General features: G+C 44.9%; 1 protein-coding gene across 2 annotated transcripts in view; it reads left to right on the top strand.

The window, feature by feature from the left end:
• The window catches only part of LOC121536445 (desmin), a 21,642-nt gene extending 1,520 nt beyond the window's left edge, over positions 1–20,122 (top strand). Inside the window, exons 2-10 of one of the 2 annotated variants that reach the window (XM_041843708.1) lie at positions 3,977–4,037; positions 4,517–4,612; positions 9,104–9,265; positions 11,749–11,874; positions 13,584–13,804; positions 14,710–14,801; positions 15,932–16,017; positions 17,122–17,202; positions 19,347–20,122. In XM_041843708.1, the coding sequence (XP_041699642.1) occupies positions 3,977–4,037; positions 4,517–4,612; positions 9,104–9,265; positions 11,749–11,874; positions 13,584–13,804; positions 14,710–14,801; positions 15,932–16,017; positions 17,122–17,202; positions 19,347–19,388 (967 nt within the window). In that variant the 3' untranslated portion in view covers positions 19,389–20,122. The remainder of the gene's footprint in view (positions 1–3,976; positions 4,038–4,516; positions 4,613–9,103; positions 9,266–11,748; positions 11,875–13,583; positions 13,805–14,709; positions 14,802–15,931; positions 16,018–17,121; positions 17,203–19,346) is intronic. The other variant, XM_041843709.1, reaches the window with a different exon arrangement.
• The last annotated feature ends 1,280 nt before the right edge of the window (positions 20,123–21,402 follow it).

Raw genomic sequence — 21,402 nt, 5'->3', positions numbered from 1 at the left:
ATAGAGAGAATTAACCCTGTAGGGATAGAGAATGAACCCAGTAGAGATAGAGAATTAACCCAGTAGAGATAGAGAATTAACCCAGTAGAGATAGAGAATTAACCCAGTAGAGATAGAGAATTAACCCAGTAGAGATAGAGAATTAACCCAGTAGAGATAGAGAATTAACCCAGTAGAGATAGAGAACTAACCCAGTAGAGATAGAGAACTAACCCAGTAGAGATAGAGAATTAACCCAGTAGAGATAGAGAATTAACCCAGTAGAGATAGAGAATTAACCCAGTAGAGATAGAGAATTAACCCAGTAGAGATAGAGAATTAACCCAGTAGAGATAGGGAATTAACCCAGTAGAGATAGAGAATTAACCCAGTAGAGATAGAGAATTAACCCAGTAGAGAATTAATCTATCAGACGCTGTCTCCTAAATATAACCCATTATCAGCAGCCTATCAGACGCTGTCTCCTAAATATAACCCATTATCAGCAGCCTATCAGACGCTGTCTCCTAAATATAACCCATTATCAGCAGCCTATCAGACGCTGTCTCCTAAATATAACCCATTATCAGCAGCCTATCAGACAAAAGTGTGTGGGTATCTTTCTTTATTTCAGTCTATACACATCATCAATGCTGAAATAAAGACAGCATTCACTTGGCTATAAGTCACTTGGCTATAAGTCACTTGGCTATAAGTCACTTGGCTATAAATCACTTGGCTATAAGTCACTTGGCTATAAGTCACTTGGCTATAAGTCACTTGGTTATAAGTCACTTGGCTATAAGTCACTTGGCTATAAGTCACTTGGCTATAAGTCACTTGGCTATAAGTCACTTGGCTATAAATCACTTGGCTATAAGTCACTTGGCTATAAGTCACTTGGCTATAAGTCACTTGGTTATAAGTCACTTGGCTATAAGTCACTTGGCTATAAGTCACTTGGCTATAAGTCACTTGGCTATAAGTCACTTGGCTATAAGTCACAATTGCAGGTTATTTTTTTATTTTTTTTATTGTCTTTATCTCATGATAACATATTTTAATAGACCACACTGACATACCTTTCAGCTTTTATGTTCATATTTGGACCAGCAGTGTGAAATTATCTCTGGGTTTTTCTATATTGGAATTTCTCTCTGCACTGTAACAGCTGATGTGATCTATCTCCTTCAAGGCCTCTGTGGGAGGGGTTTGGGTGCAGTGATCTATCTCCTTCAAGGCCTCTGTGGGAGGGGTTTGGGTGCAGTGACCTATCTCCTTCAAGGCCTCTGTGGGAGGGGTTTGGGTGCAGTGACCTATCTCCTTCAAGGCCTCTGTGGGAGGGGTTTGGGTGCAGTGACCTATCTCCTCCAAGGCCTCTGTGGGAGGGGTTTGGGTGCAGTGCAGAAGGGAGAATGGGGGAGAGTCAAACCAGTGTGGAAGTGGAGGGAAGGTTGGGAAGGTTGGGAAGGTTGGGAAGGTTGGGAAGGTTGAGAAGGTTGGGGAGGTTGGGAAGGTTGGGGAGGTTGGGAAGGTTGGGAAGGTTGGGAAGGTTGGGAAGGTTGGGAAGGTTGGGAAGGTTGGGAAGGTTGAGAAGGTTGGGGAGGTTGGGGAGGTTGGGGAGGTTGGGAAGGTTGGGAAGGTTGGGAAGGTTGGGGGTGGAATACGCAGCTGCTGTGTGATACCGACCTCAGATCAGCTCAGGGTTGGTATTCAGGAATTCTGATCTACTCTGAAACAGTTGATGAATACTGGCCCTGGTCTACCAGGCCTGTTAGAGACTGATCTTTAGATCAGGTCTGTTCTGTACTAGAACACACTCTGCAGTTTTGTTCCCCCTTGGCTGTGTATGACTCTGAAGAGACTTTATCGCCGGCGGTAACATCAGACACATCGCGTGGTGGCCGTCAATCGTTTCCTCTTTGATACAGCATACAAACAGCCTGGACTGCCAACCATTACACAGATAAGCAGTGTGTGGCCCTGGGCTATGGTAGAATACATGCCTACAGTTAGTCAGAGATACCATATCTTTATGAACAGTAGGCTAATGACAACCAATGCTGCTAAGCAGGACACAGCTTTTAAATGTTGTTGGGAGGGTCAGCTAAGTTGAGCCGTTCATAGGACACAGCAGGTCACATAAAGGAAGGATGTCAAATTATTTGTGGGTGGACGGCAATCCCTGTACTGCACCATCCTCGGCTCCCTTTGAATTCTGGTTCGACCCTTGACTGCCTTAGAACAGGCTTCACTGTATGAGGAATGTAGGTCCATGTAGGTTCTAGACTCTATTCCTGTAGTCACAGAGAGAGACTGTGGAAGGGTCTAGACTCTATTCCTGTAGTCACAGAGAGAGACTGTGGAAGGGTCTAGACTCTATTCCTGTAGTCACAGAGAGAGACTGTGGAAGGGTCTAGACTCTATTCCTGTAGTCACAGAGAGAGACTGTGGAAGGGTCTAGACTCTATTCCTGTAGTCACAGAGAGAGACTGTGGAAGGGTCTAGACTCTATTCCTGTAGTCACAGAGAGAGACTGTGGAAGGGTCTAAACTCTATTCCTGTAGTCACAGAGAGAGACTGTGGAAGGGTCTAGACTCTATTCCTGTACTCACAGAGAGAGACTGTGGAAGGGTCTAGACTCTATTCCTGTAGTCACAGAGAGAGACTGTGGAAGGGTCTAGACTCTATTCCTGTAGTCACAGAGAGAGACTGTGGAAGGGTCTAGACTCTATTCCTGTAGTCACAGAGAGAGACTGTGGAAGGGTCTAGACTCTATTCCTGTAGTCACAGAGAGAGACTGTGGAAGGGTCTAAACTCTATTCCTGTAGTCACAGAGAGAGACTGTAGAAGGGTCTAGACTCTATTCCTGTAGTCACAGAGAGAGACTGTGGAAGGGTCTAGACTCTATTCCTGTAGTCACAGAGAGAGACTGTGGAAGGGTCTAAACTCTATTCCTGTAGTCACAGAGAGAGACTGTGGAAGGGTCTAAACTCTATTCCTGTAGTCACAGAGAGAGACTGTGGAAGGGTCTAAACTCTATTCCTGTAGTCACAGAGAGAGACTGTGGAAGGGTCTAAACTCTATTCCTGTAGTCACAGAGAGAGACTGTGGAAGGGTCTAAACTCTATTCCTGTAGTCACAGAGAGAGACTGTGGAAGGGTCTAAACTCTATTCCTGTAGTCACAGAGAGAGACTGTGGAAGGGTCTAAACTCTATTCCTGTAGTCACAGAGAGAGACTGTGGAAGGGTCTAAACTCTATTCCTGTAGTCACAGAGAGAGACTGTGGAAGGGTCTAGACTCTATTCCTGTAGTCACAGAGAGAGACTGTGGAAGGGTCTAAACTCTATTCCTGTAGTCACAGAGAGAGACTGTGGAAGGGTCTAAACTCTATTCCTGTAGTCACAGAGAGAGACTGTGGTAGGGTCTAAACTCTATTCCTGTAGTCACAGAGAGAGACTGTGGTAGGGTCTAAACTCTATTCCTGTAGTCACAGAGAGAGACTGTGCTTTAAAGATTAAGTAATAACTGCACATCATTATCTCTCCCCTGAGAGTCTTTGTCTGTTTTCAAAATTGAGTTCCTTCCCAGCCTATATCTGCTGTGGAGTATGCTCAGTGTAAAGTATGCTGTGGAGTATGCTCAGTGTAAAGTATGCTGTTCCAACAGAATACCTACCTACAGGCACAGACAGGGAGGACAAGGCAGCATCTGAATCTGTTTCAACTATTTCTCTCTCTCTCTCTCCCTCTCCCTCTCCCTCTCTCTCTCTCTCTCTCTCTCTCTCTCTCTCTCTCTCTCTCTCTCTCTCTCTCTCTCTCTCTCTCTCTCTCTCTCTCTCTCTCTCTCTCTCTCTCTCTCTCTCTCTCTCTCTCTCTCTCTCTCTCTCTCTCTCTCTCTCTCTCTCTCTCTCTCTCTCTCTCTCTCTCTCCCCTCTCCCTCCCTCCCTCCCTCCCTCCCTCCCTCCCTCCCTCCCTCCTCCCTCCCTCCCTCCAGACTGCATGAGGAGATCCACCAGAAGGAAGAGGCAGAGAGCAACCTGTCTGCATTCAGAGCTGTGAGTCACACTTTCCCTCTCCTTCTCTCTTTCTTTGGCTGCCTTCAGAACTTTCTCTCTTCCCATATACATGCAGTCAGGTTAGATCAATGATAACAGTGCAGAGTGTGAGAAAAACATGATCTGAAGCTGCAATTGTTTCCTAGAGTCTCTCTATCTCTCTCTCTCTCTCTCTCTCTCTCTCTCTCTCTCTCTCTCTCTCTCTCTCTCTCTCTCTCTCTCTCTCTCTCTCTCTCTCTCTCTCTCTCTCTCTCTCTCTCTCTCTCTCTCTCTCTCCCCCCCCTCTCTCTCTCTCTCTCTCTCTCTCTCTCTCTCTCTCTCTCTCTCTCTCTCTCTCTCTCTCTCTCTCTCTCCCTCCCTCTCCCTCTCTCTCTCTCTCTCTCTCTCAGTATGTCGGCTCTCGTCTTGGGAAAGGACTTATGCTGAAACGTCAATATTAAACGTGAACTATATCCCATGTTGTTGTTCTGTTTCTCTAGGATGTGGACTCTGCCACTCTGTCCAGGCTGGACCTGGAGAGACGCATCGAGAGCCTGCAGGAGGAGATCGCCTTCCTCAAGAAGATTCATGAGGAGGTCAGTATGGTCCTGCAGGGCCCTTTGAGATAACTCATAACCTTTTCGCACTACTGAGCCAAGCCAGGCGAAACTGAACTGGGCTGGCCTGTTTACGCTTCTACCATATTTGCTGGAACCATGCTACAAGGTCAATGTGAATAGAACATATCCAAACCAGTGCATTGTGCTGTAGAAACAGGAGATAGGCTCCTGCCCTATACTCCCAGCTACTGTACTCCCAACCACTATACTCCCTGATACTATACTCCCAGCTACTATACTCCCAGCTACTATACTCCCAGCTACTATACTCCCAGTTACTATACTCCCAGCTACTATACTCCCAGCTACTATACTCCCAGCTACTATACTCCCAGATACTCCCAGCTACTATACTCCCAGCTACTATACTCCCAGCTACTATACTCCCAGCTACTATACTCCCAGCTACTATACTCCCAGCTACTGTACTCCCAGCTACTATACTCCCATCTACTATACTCCCAGCTACTGTACTCCCAACCACTATACTCCCAGCTACTATACTCCCAGCTACTGTACTCCCAGCTAATATACTCCAAACCACTATACTCCCAGCTAATATACTCCCAGCTACTATACTCCCAGCTACTATATTACCAGCTACTATATTACCAGCTACTGTACTCCCAGCTACTGTACTCCAAGCTACTGTACTCCCAGCTACTATACTCCCAGCTACTATACTCCCAGCTACTATACTCCCAGCTACTATACTCCCAGCTACTATACTCCCAGCTACTGTACTCCAAGCTACTGTACTCCAGGCTACTGTACTCCCAGCTACTATACTCCCAGCTACTATACTCCCAGCTACTGTACTCCAAGCTACTGTACTCCAAGCTACTATACTCCCAGCTACTGTACTCCAAGCTACTGTACTCCAAGCTACTGTACTCCAAGCTACTGTACTCCAAGCTACTATACTCCAAGCTACTATACTCCAAGCTACACGCATACAGCTCTATTCGTACAGCTCTAACCCTACAGTCATGCCCTGCACAGTGGGTGAGACTTTCCTGGTTTCTAAAGGCATAGGTCATAATTTCTATAGCAAGTGGATCATATATGTGACACTCACTCCTATGGTAGCCTGAACATTCTGGGCAAATATAACACACATACAGTGGGGGAAAAAAAGTATTTAGTCAGCCACCAATTGTGCAAGTTCTCCCACTTAAAAATATGAGAGAGGCCTGTAATTTTCATCATAGGTACACGTCAACAATCACAGACAAATTGAGAAAAAATTTCCAGAAAATCACATTGTAGGATTTTTAATGAATTTATTTGCAAATAATGGTGGAAAATAAGTATTTGGTCACCTACAAACAAGCAAGATTTCTGGCTCTCACAGACCTGTAACTTCTTCTTTAAGAGGCTCCTCTGTCCTCCACTCGTTACCTGTATTAATGGCACCTGTTTGAACTTGTTATCAGTATAAAAGACACCTGTCCACAACCTCAAACAGTCACACTCCAAACTCCACTATGGCCAAGACAAAAGAGATGTCAAAGGACACCAGAAACAAAATTGTAGACCTGCACCAGGCTGGGAAGACTGAATCTGCAATAGGTAAGCAGCTTGGTTTGAAGAAATCAACTGTGGGAGCAATTATTAGGAAATGGAAGACATACAAGGCCACTGATAATCTCCCTCAATCTGGGGCTCCACGCAAGATCTCACCCCGTGGGGTCAAAATGATCACAAGAACGGTGAGCAAAAATCCCAGAACCACACGGGGGGACCTAGTGAATGACCTGCAGAGAGCTGGGACCAAAGTAACAAAGCCTACCATCAGTAACACACTATGCCGCCAGGGACTCAAGTCCTGCAGTGGCAGACATGTCCCCCTGCTTAAGCCAGTACATGTCCAGGCCCGTCTGAAATTTGCTAGAGTGCATTTGGATGATCCAGAAGAGGATTGGGAGAATGTCATATGGTCAGATGAAACCAAAATATAACTTTTTGATAAAAACTCAACTCGTCGTGTTTGGAGGACAAAGAATGCTGAGTTGCATCCAAAGAACACCATACCTACTGTGAAGCATGGGGGTGGAAACATCATGCTTTGAGGCTGTTTTTCTGAAAAGGGACCAGGACGACTGATCCGTGTAAAGGAAAGAATGAATGGGGCCATGTATCGTGAGATTTTGAGTGAAAACCTCCTTCCATCAGCAAGGGCATTGAAGATGAAACGTGGCTGGGTCTTTCAGCATGACAATGATCCCAAACACACCGCCCGGGCAACGAAGGAGTGGCTTCGTAAGAAGCATTTCAAGGTCCTGGAGTGGCCTAGCCAGTCTCCAGATCTCAACCCCATAGAAAATCTTTGGAGGGAGTTGAAAGTCCGTGTTGCCCAGCGACAGTCCCAAAACATCGCTGCTCTAGAGGAGATCTGCATGGAGGAATGGGCCAAAATACCAGCAACAGTGTGTGAAAACCTTGTGAAGACTTACAGAAAACGTTTGACCTGTGTCATTGCCAACAAAGGGTATATAACAAAGTATTGAGAAACTTTTGTTATTGACCAAATACTTATTTTCCACCATCATTTGCAAATAAATTCATTAAAAATCCTACAATGTGATTTTCTGGATTTATTTTTCTCATTTTGTCTGTCATAGTTGACGTGTACCTATGATGAAAATTACAGGCCTCTCTCATCTTTTTAAGTGGGAGAACTTGCACAATTGGTGGTGACTAAATACTTTCTTTCCCCACTTTACTTACTGTGAACACACACACGCATCGCACACCACGCACACACATACACACAACCGTACAGTTACACAGTGCACAGTGGATGGAGGAACTTGATCTGGTTTCTAAAGTCAGATCCTTTCATGCTTTCTCTTCTGACATTTGACTTCAGTGCTATGCTGGCCTGTCTTGGTGAAGGCATAGTGTCAGCTGGGCCTGGCCTGTGACATGGAGGGCCCTCGGTAACATTGTTCAACAGATGCACAGCTAAAATTAAACCATGAGATAGAGAGATTGGCAGCTGGGAAATATGTAAGACAGAGAGAGAGACCATTGGTCCTGTATATGTAGGACAGAGAGAGAGAGAGAGAGAGAGAGAGAGAGAGAGAGAGAGAGAGAGAGAGAGAGAGAGAGAGAGAGAGAGAAAGAGACCATTGGTGCTGTCTATGTAGGACAGAGAGAGAGAGAGAGACCATTGGTCCTGTCTATGTAGGACAGAGAGAGAGAGAGAGAGAGACCATTGGTCCTGTCTATGTAGGACAGAGAGAGAGAGAGAGACCATTGGTCCTGTCTATGTAGGACAGAGAGAGAGAGACCATTGGTCCTGTCTATGTAGGACAGAGAGAGAGAGAGAGACCATTGGTCCTGTCTATGTAGGACAGAGAGAGAGAGACCATTGGTCCTGTCTATGTAGGACAGAGAGAGAGAGACCATTGGTCCTGTCTATGTAGGACAGAGAGAGAGAGAGAGAGACCATTGGTCCTGTCTATGTAGGACAGAGAGAGAGAGAGAGACCATTGGTCCTGTCTATGTAGGACAGAGAGAGAGAGAGAGACCATTGGTCCTGTCTATGTAGGACAGAGAGAGAGAGAGACCATTGGTCCTGTCTATGTAGGACAGAGAGAGAGAGACCATTGGTTCTGTATATGTAGGATAGAGAGAGAGAGAGAGAGAGAGAGAGAGAGAGAGAGAGAGAGAGAGAGAGAGAGAGAGAGAGAGAGAGAGAGAGAGAGAGAGAGAGAGAGAGAGAGAGAGAAAGATACCATTGGTCCTGTCTATGTAGGACAGAGAGAGAGAGACCATTGGTTCTGTATATGTAGGATAGAGAGAGAGAGAGAGAGAGAGAGAGAGAGAGAGAGAGAGAGAGAGAGAGAGAGAGAGAGAGAGAGAAAGATACCATTGGTCCTGTCTATGTAGGACGAGAGAGAGAGAGAGAGAGAGAGAGAGAGAGAGAGAGAGAGAGAGAGAGAGAGAGAGAGAAAGAGACCATTGGTCCTGTCTATGTAGGACAGAGAGAGAGAGAGACCATTGGTCCTGTCTATGTAGGACAGAGAGAGAGAGACCATTGGTCCTGTCTATGTATTGTAGGAGCCAGAGTTTCTGTAAATTGAATGACTCAGGAAAGTTGAGGAAAGAAGGATCTCATTATGCTAAAGGATGATAATCCTTGAAAAGGAAAATACACAACACTTGCTCACCATAAAACCGTATTATTTAATTTAAGCAACTATAAAAAGCTTGACGTTTCAGCCTTCATCGATGACCTTCATCAGAACCTCTTTTCACAAAGACTAGTAATCCAAATAAAATCCTGTTTTATACTACTACGAAGAACATCCCTGCGTCACTCTCCACTGTAGCATAGAGATTCTGATTCTTGCATATAAAACCACTCTGATACGATGCTAGTTGACCCCTGTAACACCTAACCTCTGACCCCGGACCTTTAATGCCTAATCTTTGACCCCTGACCTCAAACCCCTGCAGGAGATCCATGAGCTGACCAGCCAGATGCAGGAGACCTCAGTACAGGTCCAGATGGACATGACCAAACCGGACCTGACCGCTGCCCTCAGGGACATCCGCATGCAGTACGAGGGCATCGCCGCCAAGAACATCTCAGAGGCAGAGGACTGGTACAAGTCCAAGGTAAACACCACCTATAATACACAGTAGTATTATATATTCTGGTACAGTACAGAGGACTGGTGCAAGTCCAAGGTAAACACCACCTATAATACACAGTAGTATTATATATTCTGGTACAGTGCAGAGGACTGGTACAAGTCCAAGGTAAACACCACCTATAATACACAGTAGTATTATATATTCTGGTACAGTGCAGAGGACTGGTGCAAGTCCAAGGTAAACACCACCTATAATACACAGTAGTATTATATATTCTGGTACAGTACAGAGGACTGGTACAAGTCCAAGGTAAACACCACCTATAATACACAGTAGTATTATATATTCTGGTACAGTGCAGAGGACTGGTACAAGTCCAAGGTAAACACCACCTATAATACACAGTAGTATTATATATTCTGGTACAGTGCAGAGGACTGGTGCAAGTCCAAGGTAAACACCACCTATAATACACAGTAGTATTATATATTCTGGTACAGTACAGAGGACTGGTACAAGTCCAAGGTAAACACCACCTATAATACACAGTAGTATTGTATATTCTGGTACAGTGCAGAGGACTGGTACAAGTCCAAGGTAAACACCACCTATAATACACAGTAGTATTATATATTATGGTACAGTGCAGAGGACTGGTACAAGTCCAAGGTAAACACCACCTATAATACACAGTAGTATTATATATTCTGGTACAGGACAGAGGACTGGTGCAAGTCCAAGGTAAACACCACCTATAATACACAGTAGTATTATATATTCTGGTACAGTACAGAGGACTGGTACAAGTCCAAGGTAAACACCACCTATAATACACAGTAGTATTATATATTCTGGTACAGTACAGAGGACTGGTGCAAGTCCAAGGTAAACATCACCTATAATACACAGTAGTATTATATATTCTGGTACAGTACAGAGGACTGGTACAAGTCCAAGGTAAACACCACCTATAATACACAGTAGTATTATATATTCTGGTACAGTACAGAGGACTGGTACAAGTCCAAGGTAAACACCACCTATAATACACAGTAGTATTATATATTCTGGTACAGTACAGAGGACTGGTACAATTCCAAGGTAAACACCACCTATAATACACAGTAGTATTATATATTCTGGTACAGTACAGAGGACTGGTGCAAGTCCAAGGTAAACACCACCTATAATACACAGTAGTATTATATATTATGGTAGAGTACAGAGGACTGGTGCAAGTCCAAGGTAAACACCACCTATAATACACAGTAGTATTATATATTCTGGTACAGGACAGAGGACTGGTGCAAGTCCAAGGTAAACACCACCTATAATACACAGTAGTATTATATATTCTGGTACAGGACAGAGGACTGGTGCAAGTCCAAGGTAAACACCACCTATAATACACAGTAGTATTATATATTATGGTACAGTACAGAGGACTGGTGCAAGTCCAAGGTAAACACCACCTATAATACACAGTAGTATTATATATTCTGGTACAGGACAGAGGACTGGTGCAAGTCCAAGGTAAACACCACCTATAATACACAGTAGTATTATATATTCTGGTACAGTACAGAGGACTGGTACAAGTCCAAGGTAAACACCACCTATAATACACAGTAGTATTATATATTCTGGTACAGTACAGAGGACTGGTGCAAGTCCAAGGTAAACACCACCTATAATACACAGTAGTATTATATATTATGGTACAGTACAGAGGACTGGTACAAGTCCAAGGTAAACACCACCTATAATACACAGTAGTATTATATATTCTGGTACAGTACAGAGGACTGGTGCAAGTCCAAGGTAAACACCACCTATAATACACAGTAGTATTATATATTCTGGTACAGTACAGAGGACTGGTGCAAGTCCAAGGTAAACACCACCTATAATACACAGTAGTATTATATATTCTGGTACAGTACAGAGGACTGGTGCAAGTCCAAGGTAAACACCACCTATAATACACAGTAGTATTATATATTCTGGTACAGTACAGAGGACTGGTGCAAGTCCAAGGTAAACACCACCTATAATACACAGTAGTATTATATATTCTGGTACAGTACAGAGGACTGGTACAAGTCCAAGGTAAACACCACCTATAATACACAGTAGTATTATATATTCTGGTACAGGACAGAGGACTGGTGCAAGTCCAAGGTAAACACTAGAAATATGGGTGGGTAATGACAGTGGGGTCATGGTTAGAGAGGCTTGCTGCCATCGTGATGGTTGAGATAATTGGCTTAGGACCATACAGAACAGGGCTGGGCTTTATTCTGTTTCAATTCAGTGCATTCATTCAATTGGAATTGGAATTGGAATGAAATCGACCCCAACCCTGGCACAGAACATGATAAAATCCCAACATTATCTGTGTGTGACTGCCAGTGATAGATAAGCCAAAGCTGGATATGATATGTGGACTGTGACAGTCGCTAAGCCAGCATCTATTCTAACCCATGTCTTCACCTCCTCTCCAGGTGTCAGACCTGAACCAGGCTGTGAACAAGAACAACGATGCTCTGAGACAGGCCAAACAGGAGAGCATGGAGTTCAGACACCAGATCCAGTCCTACACCTGCGAGATCGACTCTCTCAAGGGAACCGTGAGTACTCTATTACTACATCCTACTCTATATCCTCCTGGACTATTACTTCATCCTACTCTACATCCTCCTGGACTATTACTACTTCCTACTCTATATCCTCCTGGACTATTACTACATCCTACTCTACATCCTCCTGGACTATTACTACTTCCTACTCTATATACTCCTGGACTATTACTACATCCTACTCTATATCCTCCTGGACTATTACTACATCCTACTCTATATCCTCCTGGACTATTACTACTTCCTACTCTATATCCTCCTGGACTATTACTCCATCCTACTCTATATCCTCCTGGACTATTACTACATCCTACTCTATATCCTCCTGGACTATTACTACTTCCTACTCTATATCCTCCTGGACTATTACTACATCCTACTCTACATCCTCCTGGACTATTACTACTTCCTACTCTATATACTCCTGGACTATTACTACATCCTACTCTATATCCTCCTGGACTATTACTACATCCTACTCTATATCCTCCTGGACTATTACTACTTCCTACTCTATATCCTCCTGGACTATTACTCCATCCTACTCTATATCCTCCTGGACTATTACTACATCCTACTCTATATCCTCCTGGACTATTACTACATCCTACTCTACATCCTCATGGACTATTACTACTTCCTACTCTATATCCTCCTGGACTATTACTACATCCTACTCTATATCCTCCTGGACTATTACTACATCCTACTCTATATCCTCCTGGACTATTACTACTTCCTACTCTATATCCTCCTGGACTATTACTACTTCCTACTCTATATCCTCCTGGACTATTACTACATCCTACTCTATATCCTCCTGGACTATTACTACATCCTACTCTATATCCTCCTGGACTATTACTACATCCTACTCTATATCCTCCTGGACTATTACTACTTCCTACTCTACATCCTCCTGGACTATTACTACTTCCTACTCTATATACTCCTGGACTATTACTACATCCTACTCTATATCCTCCTGGACTATTACTACATCCTACTCTACATCCTCCTGGACTATTACTCCATCCTACTCTATATCCTCCTGGACTATTACTACTTCCTACTCTACATCCTCCTGGACTATTACTACTTCCTACTCTATATCCTCCTGGACTATTACTACATCCTACTCTATATCCTCCTGGACTATTACTACATCCTACTCTATATCCTCCTGGACTATTACTACTTCCTACTCTATATCCTCCTGGACTATTACTCCATCCTACTCTATATCCTCCTGGACTATTACTCCATCCTACTCTATATCCTCCTGGACTATTACTCCATCCTACTCTATATCCTCCTGGACTATTACTCCATCCTACTCTATATCCTCCTGGACTAAGTGTATACTTCCCTTCTTGTATTTGACAGGAAAGGATTGGTAAACTCCCACTAGCCATGGCAATCCAATGATTTTAAATACATGGGGAGTTGTACACACTTCAGGACAATTCCCTAACCTATCATCACATCAAGCACCTCTCCACCGGCTCCCTTCTCAATCTTACTATGATGCCTGTTTACCTACCTTACTGTTTATGTAATCATCTCTCTCTCTCTCTCTCTCTCTCTCTCTCTCTCTCTCTCTCTCTCTCTCTCTCTCTCTCTCTCTCTCTCTCTCTCTCTCTCTCTCTCTCTCTCTCTCTCTCTCTCTCTCTCTCTTTCTCTCTCTCTCTCCCCTACAGAACGAGTCTCTGCTGAGGCAGATGAGGGAGATGGAGGATCGTCTGGGAAACGAGGCTGGAGGTTATCAGGACTCCATCACCCGTCTGGAGTCTGAGATCGCCAAGATGAAGGATGAGATGGCTCGCCACCTCAGAGAGTACCAGGACCTGCTCAACGTCAAGATGGCCCTGGACATAGAGATCGCTACCTACAGGAAACTACTGGAGGGAGAGGAGAGCAGGTAGGAGAGAGGGAGGAGTTGGGAGAGGGAGAGAGGAGAGGGAGGAGAGGAGTAGGGGGAGGGATAGAGGAGAGGGAGGAGAGGAGTAGGGGGAGGGATAGAGGAGAGGGAGGAAAGGAGTAGGGGGAGGGATAGAGGGAGGGGAGGAGAGAAGTAGGGGGAGGGATCCCAAAATAAATGTTTAAAGTGATCAAAACAAATTAAATTAGATGTGCAAGACATTTTATAGATAAAAGGATAAGTAGAATATTGTTTTGAAATGTGTGCACGCTTTTCTACTCAGACAAAACAACAGCTGATTCAAAGGGGGTGTGGCAGATATTAAAACTCTTCCTGGTAGGATACACTTGTGCTTCCTCACTAAAAGGAAGAAATGGAGGAGGGGAGGGGCCAACTTCCGTTTGACTACTAATGGCCTGACACTCCTCGACCACTTATCGGTTTCCGGGTCACAGAGGAGAGAGGATGGAGGAGAGAGGATGGAGGAGAGAGGATGGAGGAGAGAGGATGGAGGACGGACTTTTACCCAAACGAGAAAACCCCTAGGATTCCTCACATCCTCTCTCCTCGCCTTCATCTCAAACGCATTGGAGAAGAAGGTTGGATGGGAGAGCCCTTGGGACTTTCTCCTCCGTTACTACTGAGAAGGCGGGAGGAGATACGATGCAAGGAATTACAAAAGACACATTGAGATGGAGCCAGGGTAAAGGTTAGGGACGTCCTGTAGGTGAGGGAGGTCATCATCAATGGAATCAGCCACAATAGATTGTTGCAGGGACTTTCAAACAATCAAAAAAACAGTAAAATATAAAAAATGGAACGTTGAGCTGGCACTCAATAGGAGCACATCAAATATATCTAACCTGTCATTTCCTGTATGATTGTCTTCTCTCTGTCTTCCCCAGAATCACTGTTTCTGGCTCCCAGTCTTCTCACTCTGGCTCCCACTCGGCTGCTCACTCGGCTGCCTCATCATATTCCACTATTGGATTCAGAGGTGAGTAATGGAAACAACTGAGCAATCGCCAGTGATCATTATAGGAAACGTTATATGAACACGTTATGTGAGCAGCATCACATTTTACCACAAGGGGGAGTAGCGGCAGCTGAAAATAGGTTGACAGTTGACACTACTGACATGAATCGATGCATTTCAGATATTGATATTACTAAGGCCACAATATGTCTGTTGCCAGACAAATGAAAATAATGGAGCATGATTAGACTTAATTGATTAAGGATGTCATAGTTCAACTGTGGCTTTTGGGTTAGCTTGTGGTTGTTTTACCTCAGTCTCGCGGGCTCACTGCTGCTGTGGGAAGAGACTAAGGTTCCTTTTGTGGTTAGGTTGAGGTAGGGTTAGGTTGTGGTTTGGTTAGGTTGTGGTTGTGGTTGTGGCTAGGTTGAGGTTGTGGTTAGGTTAGGTTGTGGTTAGGTTGAGGTTGTCTTACTTGTGGTCTATACTTTCCATTCAAAACACCAGCCCAGAGATAGTTGGTTAGCCTTGAGTTGCCATCTTTCCAAGTCTCATTAAGCCTGAGAGCTGAGGCTAGGGTTAGACTGATGTGTTTTGGTTAGGTGGAGGTTGCGTTAGGTGGAGGTTGCGTTAGGTGGAGGTTGCGTTAGGTGGAGGTTGCGTTAGGTTGAGGTTGCGTTAGGTGGAGGTTGCATTAGGTTGAGGTTGCGTTAGGTGGAGGTTGCGTTAGGTTGAGGTTGCGTTAGGTGGAGGTTGCGTTAGGTGGAGGTTGCGTTAGGTGGAGGTTGCGTTAGGTGGAGGTTGCATTAGGTTGAGGTTGCGTTAGGTGGAGGTTGCGTTAGGTTGAGGTTACGTTAGGTGGAGGTTTGCGTTAGGTGGAGGTTGCGTTAGGTGGAGGTTTGCGTTAGGTGGAGGTTGCGTTAGGTTGAGGTTGCGTTAGGTGGAGGTTGCGTTAGGTGGAGGTTGCGTTAGGTTGAGGTTGCGTTAGGTTGAGGTTGCGTTAGGTGGAGGTTGCGTTAGGTTGAGGTTGTGTTAGGTGGAGGTTGCGTTAGGTTGAGGTTGCGTTAGGTTGAGGTTGCGTTAGGTTGAGGTTGCGTTAGGTGGAGGTTGCGTTAGGTGGAGGTTGCGTTAACTCTGTCCTCTCCCTACAGAGACCAGCCCAGACGCCGGGCGTTCATCAGAGGTCCACTCCAAGAAGACTGTTCTGATCAAGACCATCGAGACCCGCGATGGAGAGGTGAGTTAAATGGACAGAACGACACACAGAAGACACCAATATAGGCCTCATCTCAAATAACGCCTTATTCCCTTCATAGTGCACTACGTTTGACCAGGGCCCAGGACTCTGGCCAGAAATAGCACACTATATAGGGAATAGGGTGCTATTTGGGACTTGGACATGGCATTTTATAGCCTTACAGTCATTTGATTAATTAATTTGGATCTAGATGAAATATTCTATGAGCGAGGGTGCTAGTGCTCTGTATGTAAGTGCAGTTTACATCTCAGCTGTTGACCAACCACCTTTAATTAACACACTTCTCCTTATCCTGACCCCCTCAATACTATGTTTTCTCCACCCTACCTCTGAGCATCTCACCCTCCTCTCACAGTTAAGAGACGTACAGAGGACACCAGGGTTGGGGTCAATATAATTTCAATTCAGACAATTCCTGAACTAAACAGAAATTCCTAATTCCAATTCCAATTTTTCTTCATAGAAAAGCATTGAGACGGCCTCCGGCACTGCATCGCAGTGCTTGAGGTGTCACTACAGACCCTGGTTCGATCCCAGGCTGTGTCACAACCGGCCGTGACCGGGAGTCCCATAGGGCTGCGCACAATTGGCCCAGCGTCATCCGGGTTAGGGGAGGGTTTGGCCGCGGGGGGGCTTTACTTGGCTCATTGTGCTCTAGCGACACCTTGTGGTGGGCCGGGCGCCTGCAGGCTGACTTCGGTCATCAGTTTAACGGTGTTTCCTCCGACACATTGGTGCGGCTGTCTTCTGGGTTAAGCTGGCGGGTCATGTTTCGGAGGACGCATAACTCGGCCTTCGCCTCTCCCGAGCCCGTTGGGGAGTTGCAGCGATGAGAAAAGATCGTAATTGGATCGCTATTGGATACCACAAAATCGGGGAGAAAAGAAGAAGAAGAGAACTCGGAATTGGAATTTCGGAATTGGAATTTCATTTTACTTCCTGAATTGACTGAACCCTGGAGGACATATTCTTCACACTAAAACTACAGTTGTTTAGTCACTGTCCTGTCCACACTTTAACTGTCCTTGTCTCCATCATATCTATATTTATTTTATTTTATTTATTGAACCTTTATTTTCACAGGAAAGTCCCATTGAGACCATGTCTCTTTTGGAAGAGAGCCCTGTTTCACAAAAAAAAAAAAAAAGCAGCAGAAAAAACAAGGTACATAACAAGGAATGACTTCTACAGATAAAGGCAGTGTCATGACAAATACAACAATACAAAACATGCAATTAGAACGATAAAAAAAACACGTACATTCGTTTAACCAATACCCTAAAATGCCCCGAGAAGCACTAGCACGTCTAATCGTAGGGTACTCTGAAATTTGTTCCATTAAAAACGAACGCTTGTTTAACCTAAATCGGTAGCTACTAAAGGAATTTCAAGAGTTATCCGTTCCTGTGAGCGTGTAAAGGTATTTCCTACGTCTGTGGGTCAGGAGCAATGTGAAGTAATATGGTAATTTTTGTGAAGTAATATGGTAATTTCTGCAAGATAGCTATGTAAATTAATAGAAGGAAATGTTTCATAAATAAATACAGAAATAAGATGTTGTATTGTTACATACAGCGGATCGGTGCAGTGTAATGTGTTGTTTTACAGGGTCAGCCATAGTAGTATGATAGGTCCAGTGTAATGTGTTGTTTTACAGGGTCAGCCATAGTAGTATGATAGGTCCAGTGTAATGTGTTGTTTTACAGGGTCAGCCATAGTAGTATGATAGGTGCAGTGTAATGTGTTGTTTTACAGGGTCAGCCATAGTAGTATGATAGGTCCAGTGTAATGTGTTGTTCTACAGGGTCAGCCATAGTAGTATGATAGGTCCAGTGTAATGTGTTGTTTTACAGGGTCAGCCATAGTAGTATGATAGGTCCAGTGTAATGTGTTGTTCTACAGGGTCAGCCATAGTAGTATGATAGGTGCAGTGTAATGTGTTGTTTTACAGGGTCAGCCATAGTAGTATGATAGGTTCAGTGAAATGTGTTGTTCTACAGGGTCAGCCATAGTAGTATGATAGGTGCAGTGTAATGTGTTGTTTTACAGGGTCAGCCATAGTAGTATGATAGGTGCAGTGTAATGTGTTGTTTTACAGGGTCAGCCATAGTAGTATGATAGGTCCAGTGTAATGTGTTGTTTTACAGGGTCAGCCATAGTAGTATGATAGGTTCAGTGAAATGTGTTGTTCTACAGGGTCAGCCATAGTAGTATGATAGGTGCAGTGTAATGTGTTGTTTTACAGGGTCAGCCATAGTAGTATGATAGGTCCAGGGTAATGTGTTGTTTTACAGGGTCAGCCATAGTAGTATGATAGGTCCAGTGTAATGTGTTGTTTTACAGGGTCAGCCATAGTAGTATGATAGGTGCAGTGTAATGTGTTGTTTTACAGGGTCAGCCATAGTAGTATGATAGGTGCAGTGTAATGTGTTGTTTTACAGGGTCAGCCATAGTAGTATGATAGGTCCAGTGTAATGTGTTGTTTTACAGGGTCAGCCATAGTAGTATGATAGGTGCAGTGTAATGTGTTGTTTTACAGGGTCAGCCAGAGTAGTACGGAGCAAATTAGGGTTTAGGGCAGGGTTCTTCAATTCCGGTCCCGGAGGGCCGAAACACTTCTGTTTTTTATTTCTACCTGGTAGTTAATTGCACTCACCTGGTGTCCCAGGTCTGAATTAGCCCCTGATTAGAAGGAGAGGATGAAAAACAGAGGTGTTTCGGCCCTCCAGGACCGGAATTTAAGAACCCTGGTATTCAGTGCCTTGCTCAAGGGTTTTGGGTATTCTAACCTGCGATCTTTCGGTCACTGGGGCCCAACGCTCGAAACCGCTAAGCTGCCTGCTGATGACCAGACCGCTCTGACACAGTGATGTCATCCGTAATAAAGTGTGCTATGTATCCAATGGTTTTAAAGACGCGACAGCAGCGTTCATACAGATTATGTCACCCCATAGTCAAGGGCTGACGGGGGGATGGTTGACTGAACAATTGTTTTTCCTACTACCAAGTAATCTATTTCTGTAGAAGAAAGCCCAGTTTAACCCCTCGGTTTCTTCGTTAGCTCATCTACATGTTTTAAATGACAACTTTATTTATATGAGGGGACTCGTTCGTTATTGTATTTTGTATTCTGTTGTATTTTGTAAATGTGTGTGTAATTATAAGATGCAGGGCTCCCTTGTGAAAGAGACATTGGTCTCAATAAAGGTACAATAAACAAATAGACATTGTCTCTCTAGGGGCCATCTGTTTGTTGTCTCTATGTGTCTGACCTTTCCACCCTGACTGACTGTCCTCTCCTCCCACAGGTGGTCAGTGAATCTACACAGCACCAGCAGGACATCATGTAAACAACAACAACAACAACAACAACAACAACAACAAAATAAACAACAAGTAAAAAAAAAAAAAAAGGACGTTTACATACCAAGATACGACGGCTGCTCTGGCTAGCTTTTCTAAGGAACGGCTCTTTTGAAAGGTCTCCTTTTGAGAGGGAGTGAGTTATTAACACCTTATGAAGAGTTATAACCACCTTATGAAGAGTTATAACCACCTTACGAAGGGTTATACCCGCCTTAGGTATGTTCATAACTCACTAACTCCTAGTAATCAGATTTTATGTGACCAATCACCAAAGGAGAAGAAGACAGAAGAACACAATATTACCGTAATCAGAAGGTAATGTTACAGTAATTAGAAAACAATGTTACCGTAATCAGAAGGTAATGTTACAGTAATTAGAAAACAATGTTACCGTAATCAGAAGGTAATGTTACAGTAATCAGAAGGTAGTGTTACAGTAATCAAAGACCATGTTACTGTAATCAGAAGACAATGTTATAGTAATCAGAAGACAATGTTACTGTAATCAGAAGTCAATGTTACTGTAATCAGAAGACAATGTTACTGTAATCAGAAGGTGGGAACAAGGTGGAGTGAAAGTCAAGTCAGGTCATGGCCAGAACATGCAATGGCTAGAGGGGATCTCTGTAGTGCACGTTTGTTTGTGTGTGTGTAAGGGTCTATCTGCTTCACAATGTTTCACAGCCGATGATCTGAAATAAAATACAGTATATGTTGATTTGGCTTTTATTTACCAACCATCTCTGTGTGTAAATGGCTATCAAGTGAGAGTAACTTGATCAGTCAAGCATGGGTCATATATTATTCAGTGGATTAACAGTGAATTAAAACATGGCTGGGCTTATTAATGAGCCACCCATTCTTTTTGTTGTGCCATGACATTGTACTATGACAGATCTCAGTGTTTTACAGTGGAGTAACAATGGTTTAGTTTCCTAGTCTACATAATAACCAGCGGTGCTAATAGCGGTGCTAATGCTAACAGTGAGAAAACGGCTACAACAACAGAAGTCTCCACCACAGCTACAATAAAACAGAGACGTTAAGAGATAATGACTAAAATGTCATCTCTGTCTTTCGCCCATCCCCCTATCTACCTTTCTCCCTCCCTGGGGCCTAGTAACGACCCTCGCTCCCTCCCTCCTTCCGGCCCTACTGTCTTCCCTTGGGCCTAGTAACGACCCCCGCTCCCTCCCTCCTTCCGTCTTCCCTGGGGCCTAGTAACGACCCCCGCTCCCTCCCTCCTTCCGTCTTCCCTGGGGCCTAGTAACGACCCTCGCTCCCTCCCTCCTTCCGTCTTCCCTGGGGCCTAGTAACGACCCTCGCTCCCTCCCTCCTTCCATCCCTACTGTCTTCCCTTGGGCCTAGTAACGACCCTCGCTCCCTCTCTCCTTCCGTCTTCCCTGGGGTCTAGTAACGACCCTCGCTCCCTCCCTCCTTCCGTCTTCCCTGGGGTCTAGTAACGACCCTCGCTCCCTCCCTCCTTCCGTCCCTACTGTCTTCCCTGGGGCCTAGTAACGACCCTCGCTCCCTCCCTCCTTCCGTCTTCCCTGGGGCCTAGTAACGACCCTCGCTCCCTCCCCTCCTTCCGTCCCTACTGTCTTCCCTGGGGCCTAGTAACGACCCTCGCTCCCTCCCTCCTTCCGTCTTCCCTGGGGCCTAGTAACGACCCTCGCTCCCTCCCTCCTTCCGTCCCTACTGTCTTCCCTGGGGCCTAGTAACGACCCTCGCTCCCTCCCTCCTTCCGTCCCTACTGTCTTCCCTGGGGCCTAGTAACGACCCTCGCTCCCTCCCTCCTTCCATCTTCCCTGGGGCCTAGTAACGACCCTCGCTCCCTCCCTCCTTCCGTCCCTACTGTCTTCCCTGGGGCCTAGTAACGACCCTCGCTCCCTCCCTCCTTCCGTCCCTACTGTCTTCCCTGGTCCTAGTAACGACCCTCGCTCCCTCCCTCCTTCCGTCTTCCCTGGGGCCTAGTAACGACCCTCGCTCCCTCCCTCC

The sequence above is a fragment of the Coregonus clupeaformis genome, chromosome 23 (assembly GCF_020615455.1).
Source record: "Coregonus clupeaformis isolate EN_2021a chromosome 23, ASM2061545v1, whole genome shotgun sequence".
Lineage (NCBI taxonomy): Eukaryota > Metazoa > Chordata > Actinopteri > Salmoniformes > Salmonidae > Coregonus > Coregonus clupeaformis.
The sequence above is the reverse complement of the archived record's forward strand: the minus strand, read 5'-3'. Positions and strand labels throughout refer to the sequence as shown.